Source organism: Brachypodium distachyon, chromosome 4 (assembly GCF_000005505.3).
Source record: "Brachypodium distachyon strain Bd21 chromosome 4, Brachypodium_distachyon_v3.0, whole genome shotgun sequence".
Taxonomy (NCBI): Eukaryota; Viridiplantae; Streptophyta; class Magnoliopsida; order Poales; family Poaceae; genus Brachypodium; species Brachypodium distachyon.
In genome coordinates this window covers 30,758,782-30,765,139 of record NC_016134.3, presented here as the reverse complement: position 1 = coordinate 30,765,139, position 6,358 = coordinate 30,758,782, and the positions used below count along the sequence as shown (strand labels likewise).

The following is a 6,358-nucleotide window of genomic DNA, read 5'->3' as shown; positions in this document are numbered from 1 at the left end:
AATCTCTTTTGGCAGAATCATTGTTGTGAACCTATGATCTTCATGCCTGACATCGCGTGCCCATCTGATGCGAAACATGGCGATGGTGGTGAAGGTGTAGTCAAGCTACCAGATCTCTTCGACCACGCCGTAGTACGCTTCGGTTTGGTGCTGCAGCGGTCAAGGGAAGGTCACGGTTGGCCGAGTAGCTACCCCATCACGTGCGGACTCACCAATGGCGGTTTTTTCAGGTACCCGCCATTGCTAACAAATGGGGCATCCACGAGCAGCGCCAGTGGCGGTGATAGTCACCGCCACTGGTGGCCCTCGTGGATGCCTCGAGAGGCCTCTAGTGGCGGTGTGTTTTTTGGTCCGCTTTAACCGCCACTGGAGGGGGATCACTGATGGGGTTTTCTGTAGTAGTGGAAAACGAAGGCCATGCATTCCCTCTTTCGACATCCCTTTCGTCTTACCTCTTATCCATGTTTGGTCGTTAGTCACTTCTACCACGTGATCTCCATGGGCCCTTAATTTGTAGCCACAAGTGGATCGACTAAGCTTCAATCTAAGACTAAGAGGGTGCCAACGAGCCTACAATGGTCGGGAGTCAGAGCGCCGCAGTCACTTTGGGCCTCCTTGATCACCACTAAGGCCAATCATGCACACCTTATTCGTCTTCAATTCCACCATTCGTACTCCCAGCTGATTGAACACTCCTGCTTTGTGATGGGTCGATATCTGAATGGTCACACGATAAGACCTAACACATCTTCAATCCTTTCTACTCCGTGTTTGAAGGGTCATGCTCCATGATCGAACAACATTTGAATGGTCATAGAATACGACAATCAACTAGTCTTCCGACATTCGTCTTCCTTGACAGAGCACTTCCGCTCCATGCACAATAGGACCAAACATCTCCTTAGTCGTCGTTCCTCCTCCCTGATTGAATAACATCCATATGGTCGCACAATAGGACCAAACATCTCCTTGTTCATTCTTACACCCTGATTGAATGACATCCGTACAGTCGCACAATAGGACCAAACACGCCTTCTGTTGTTCCTACTGCCAGGTCAAACTCTCCCGCTTATCCAAATTAAATGGTCAAACATAGGACCAAGCATGTCTTTCATCACTCGTACTCCTTGACGACGGATTGCTCCTAGTCCATCATTGAACAAGCATTTAAATAGTCGCACGATAGGACGAAATATGTATTCCACCACTCCTTATCCCTGATCAAAAGCTCCAGCTCCATGATTGAATGCCATTGACCTAATGCTCACAACTATAAGACCAATTAGCCTTATGTCGTTTCTACTCTCTGATCGAGCACTCTTGCTCCATAATTGAATGACACCACCCGAGCGGTCCCACAATAAGACCAAATACTTGACCTTTCGAGGATAATTCGTCGTTTACATAATTCTATCGAAAACATATGGCCAAACACATCAGTGCAGATTGAAACAAAGTGACATCTCTCGGCTTCGTATGGCAAGAGCGCCAAGCTACATGTATGATCACACACTTCCGTGTATGGTCGTGTGCACACTCTGATGCAGAGGCCAGATGCCTGGACACTTTTGCGGAAGTATCAGCTACTTGATACTTCTTCAAGTTTACAAATGATACTAAAATTCTTTCCACCAAATGTATTTTTTAAAGCATGCCATCTATGAACAAGAAGTGATTACAAGTTACAACCCCAAAAGGAGCGAATTACAAGGATGCCCAGACTTTCCCCCTATAGGCATGCATGGAGGGGGCACGTGTACGAACATAGAACAATTGACTGACTCACTGCTGGTGAGCTCCACTGTCGCAAACAGGTAGCCCATAACTGGAGATGGGTAAAACATCGAGCATTTACCTGCAGATTGACATGCATGGAAGAAGCCTCATAAAAGCATCGCTTGAAAAGCACACCAAGGAGCCGGAACAAGAAGACTTATATGATGCCAATGACGCAAAAAGAACCATATGCATCACAGAGTACCGAGACCCATAGATTGGGTACGGACCCCCTAAAGCAAGCCGATGCGTCATTGTCAGACCGGCCTACAGTATGTGATGTTGAAGCAGACCTCTCAGTCACGTCTCGAATATATCATCATCATGGGCCGCTCTTGCACCGCCACATACATTAAGGGATAACGACTTTGGCTTGACAAGGAAAGGAAACTACTGCAAGCAAATTGAAAAGAGTATGGAACATGCTACACCCGCCCTGCTTCTGCTACCAGCTAACGTTACGAAGAATAACTGACAACAAAGAACTATAAGGAGGATTTCTACATTGAGATTTCTTGGGGGAAATGAACAAGGGAGCAAGGTCCTAGGATCTATGTCGAACCCCACCCCAACAGTCACCCTTCCCTTTGCTATTACGATAGAGCCAAAGACGAGGAGAGGAGGGGATAGTAAGCAATAGATCTAGAGAGCCTGAGGAGGCTTATTGAAGAAGCTACCAACCCAAGGCTTCTCCTCACCGATGGTGCCGGCGGAAATTATGACCAAGATGAAGAATTGGAAGTTTTTATTCAAGTAAATCATCACATCCTACAAAAAATGTCTAGTTTCAACATCACCGAGGAAGAGCGACTGTAGTGTAGCCGCCTCGCCGAACCTGGGACCAATTTGAAGTTATCGTGCAAACACCTCCCTTTGATGAACGCACTCTGATGCGATCCCACCAACTCCGGTAGCCGGTGAGCCAAGCGAGTAGCGAGAACCTTCGCAAAGAGTTTCCGACACTGTGAATCAAACTCACCGGGCGAAAGTCTCGGAGTTCCAACGCATCCTGTTTCTTGGGCAGCAAGCAAATTAGGGCCTGGTTCAGTGTCTCCAAACCGTTTATCCTTAGCTGAAAGAACTGTTGGAAACAACGCAACAGATCCTCTTTAATTATGGGCCAATAGTCTCTGTAGAAACGCCCTGTGAAGCCATCGGGCCCTGGCGACTTGTCCATCGGGAGCTCCTTAATCACCTCCCAAATCTCCTTCTCGTTGAAGCTCTCCTCCAGAGAGCTCAAGTCAAAAGAGTTCACGTGAAGGAAATCGAGGTCAAAGGCAAAAGACCGATCAGAAGAAACGCCGAGTAAACCCTCAAAGAAATCATCCACCGCAGCCGCCTTCTCCTCATGGCATGTCAACAACCAACCCTCCCCATCTCTCAGCTGACTAATGAAATCCTTACGTTTTCTGTGGCTCGCATGCATGTGGAAAAAATGCATATTCGCATCCCCCTCCTTCAACCAAAGAAGCCGCGACCTCAGACGTGCCATCGTTCTCTCGATGGATGAAAGCTCCAAGAGCTTGCATTTCTGAAGATCGCGCTCCGCCCACGAAAGGTACCTAGTCTCCATGGTCACATCAAGTCGCAAGAAAAGGAGACTAATGCAAGCAAATTGAAAAGAGTATGCAACATGCTACACCCAACCTACTTCTGCTACCAGCTAACGTTACGAAGAATAACTGACAACAACGAACTAGAAGGGGGATTTCGACACAAAGATTTCTTGGGGGAAATGAACAGGGGAGCAAGGTCCTAGGATCTATGTCGAGCCCCACCCCAATAGTCACCCTTCCCTTTGCTATTACGATTGAGGCAAAGACGAGGAGAGTAGGGGATAGTAAGCAATAGACCTAGAGAGCCTGAGGAGGCTTATTGAAGAAGCTACCAACCTAAGGCTTCTCCTCACCGATGGTGCCAACGGAAATTATGACCAGGATGAAGAATTGGAAGTTTTTATTCAAGGCAATCATCACATCCTACAAAAAGTCAGAACTCACCAAGTCGAGGTTGCCCTGTGAGGAGTGGGACGGGATCGGGAGTCGGTGTCTCCGTGTTGGCCTCGGCCTAGGGCACGCGCACGCCCATGCCTCCACTGACTCAGTCAATTGGTTTGGGGGAGGGATGCACGTTAGTTTTGGGTTTCTTGGGAGTAAGGTTGCAAGGGTAGGGTGGCAAGACCCAACATATTGCCCAAACTCGGGACTCTCCATAGAATTGGGAGTTCTCTGGACTCACATGTCAGGTTAGCATATGGGTGCATGGTACACAGCTATGGGTTGTATATTCCCATACACATACCCGCTCTACTAGTTGGTATAAGATTTTCCTGTTTAGGTACTCATGGGTAAAAATTTGTCTAAACTGTTGCCCTAATGGGGATATTACCCACCAGATCCGCGGGTAATGGATACCCCTTGCCATCTTGAGCTGGTTTCGAGATTCTTCGGAGCGGCTCAACACCAAATCCCTATAAGACAGCAAAATAAACCCATATTGTACAGAGACAAGAGGACACCGGGCTCCTCCCTATTGTCAGATTGCCACGTCAGATCCTACGTGTCCTGGCCGGACTGTTAGTGACCAAAATATTTCGTCATTAATTTGTGACGATCCAATTTGGTCATAACCTTTATGACCAATTCACCAAAAAACGTCATTAAAGATCATTACCGACGGTTGCTTTTTGACGACCTGTTTTCGTCATAAGAATGTCATAAATTGAAAATGATGATGATTTAGTGACAAAAATGGGGGGGAGGGGTTTAAAAAATCAGCATATTTCTTGTAGTGCAGGGTCTGCGAGAGGCTGACTGAGAGCAAAGGAAAAGGATTACATTGTCTAAGTAGGCTAGGGCAAAGCTACGTTCAAGCATTGGTGTCAACTCACACCAATGATTTGGTGCAAACCCTTGGTAAATTAGTAAAGACCACTATATTTATTATAAAAATTGGCACAGATCGATGCAATACAGGTGACACTAGTGATTCTCCCAGCTAGCTTAAGCAGGACTGAGTGCGGAGACCAATCTCCCGCCCACGCATGCACGTGTTGCAGCGATCGATCGACCTGCTCGATCAGGAGGAACGTAATAAACCTAGAGCCAAGATAGGAACATATATACTAGGTTTCCATTTTGGCCCAAAGGTTTTACTAAAAGTTTGTACAAGTACATGGCCAAACAAAAAGTTGTACTAATACTACTAACATGCTAAAACTAATAACGGAAAGGGGAAGAAACGACAGAGAGACGCATATAATTGAAAGTAGCAGGAGGAGGAAAGCGAAGGAAGGTGTTTGCCTCTTGCTGTTGTTTCTCGAGGAGCGTCTGGTACTTCTCCGTCCACACTTCTTTCTCCTGGTCACGCACCATGCGTTAGTCGCACATTAATTCAGCAGTATTATATTGGGATAGATCATCGAATTACTCGCATTATTAGTAGATCGAACTATGATATGGTATGGTGGTACATACCTTCTTGAGGTTCTCGTTCTCGGTCGTCAGCTCCGCGACCTTCTTTTCCAGGTCTGCATGCAGCGCCTGATGAGTAACAAGGTAGATCAGTACACATTTCATCAGATTCAGACAAGGGTAATGAGCACATATACATGCTAATTAATTAACCCCCCTGACTACTCCTCCTAGGACTTAGTACCTTGCGGCGGAGGCTGGTTTTACGGGCGGATTCCCGGTTGGCGATGACACGCCGCAGCCGCTGCTCCTCCTTCTTCTCCGCCTACAATGATCCATTCATCCATAATTCGAAACCGGGCGACCCCGTTGAAATATAATTGGAAACAACATAGTCTCAGTGCTTTTACAAGAGAATGAAAGCAGCAAGAGAAAGCAGGAAACCCACTGTACTAAGGCCGTCTCGGCTAAAGCAGCAAGAGAAAGCAGGAAACCCACTGTACTAAGGCCGTCTCAGCTATATAACTATAGGGCAAAAAATTAATTTGCAGCAGCAAGCACACGTTATATATATACACGTAGTTGACCTCAGTGAGCGGTTGGCGATGGCCATCACTACCGGTCGCTACCGGTGCCGGCGGGGGCGCCATCGCTGGAGCCAGTGGACAACATGGAGCGAATCGCGGCGTCGTTTTCCCTCACCGTCGTGCTCGCTGCCACCTGCATCAGTTATCAAATTAAACCAATCATTTCATTCTGCAAACATGGTTAGCAGGGTTTAAAGTTTTCGATATTATAAAAAAAGTGTACCAAATTTATTTCGGAAAATTTTGCTCGGCTGGAACTCCACTGCACCACCCTATACACGCGCGTTCTTATCTCACCTTTTAATTTTATTTTGCGTCGTTTGTATCGAGTACAACAAAGCACAAAGGGAGCAAGTGCTATAGCAATATATACTCGCGAAGCCTTGATAGTTGACCAACTAAAGACTATAGTAAAAAAAACACTACAGTAACACAAGAAAGTTGAGATGAAATAGATTTCAACTTCATCTGACCTGACAGGATTGAAATAGATTTCAACTTTTTTTTTAGGGAAACTGCACTTATTCCTGATTGCACTGGCCGGATCGAGATGCGTGTGATCTCTCCCCAGTCCGCTCCACA

The 6,358-nt window shown here is 46.5% G+C and overlaps 1 protein-coding gene across 1 annotated transcript; it reads right to left on the bottom strand.

Annotated features, from left to right (window-relative positions):
- Window positions 1-4,945: 4,945 nt before the first annotated feature.
- On the bottom strand, window positions 4,946-5,853 carry LOC112268936 (bZIP transcription factor 16-like). Its single transcript, XM_024455224.1, has 4 exons — window positions 5,777-5,853; window positions 5,434-5,514; window positions 5,253-5,318; window positions 4,946-5,135 (listed from the first exon to the last, which is right to left on the bottom strand). Exons 1-4 carry the CDS (start codon window positions 5,837-5,839, stop codon window positions 4,995-4,997), a joined length of 351 nt encoding a protein of 116 aa, XP_024310992.1. The 5' UTR covers window positions 5,840-5,853; the 3' UTR covers window positions 4,946-4,994.
- Between the last annotated feature and the right edge of the window lie 505 nt (window positions 5,854-6,358).

What these genes read in the sequence shown, in the direction of transcription:
- LOC112268936 (XM_024455224.1), bottom strand. Translation starts at nt 5,839, where the DNA reads ATGGCGCCCCCGCCGGCACCGGTAGCGACCGGTAGTGATGGCCATCGC. An exon ending in AAACCAGCCTCCGCCGCAAG is followed by an intron (nt 5,319 to 5,433) that starts GTACTAAGTCCT and finishes GTTACTCATCAG; the next exon opens with GCGCTGCATGCAGACCTGGA. An exon ending in AGAACGAGAACCTCAAGAAG is followed by an intron (nt 5,136 to 5,252) that starts GTATGTACCACC and finishes GTGCGTGACCAG; the next exon opens with GAGAAAGAAGTGTGGACGGA.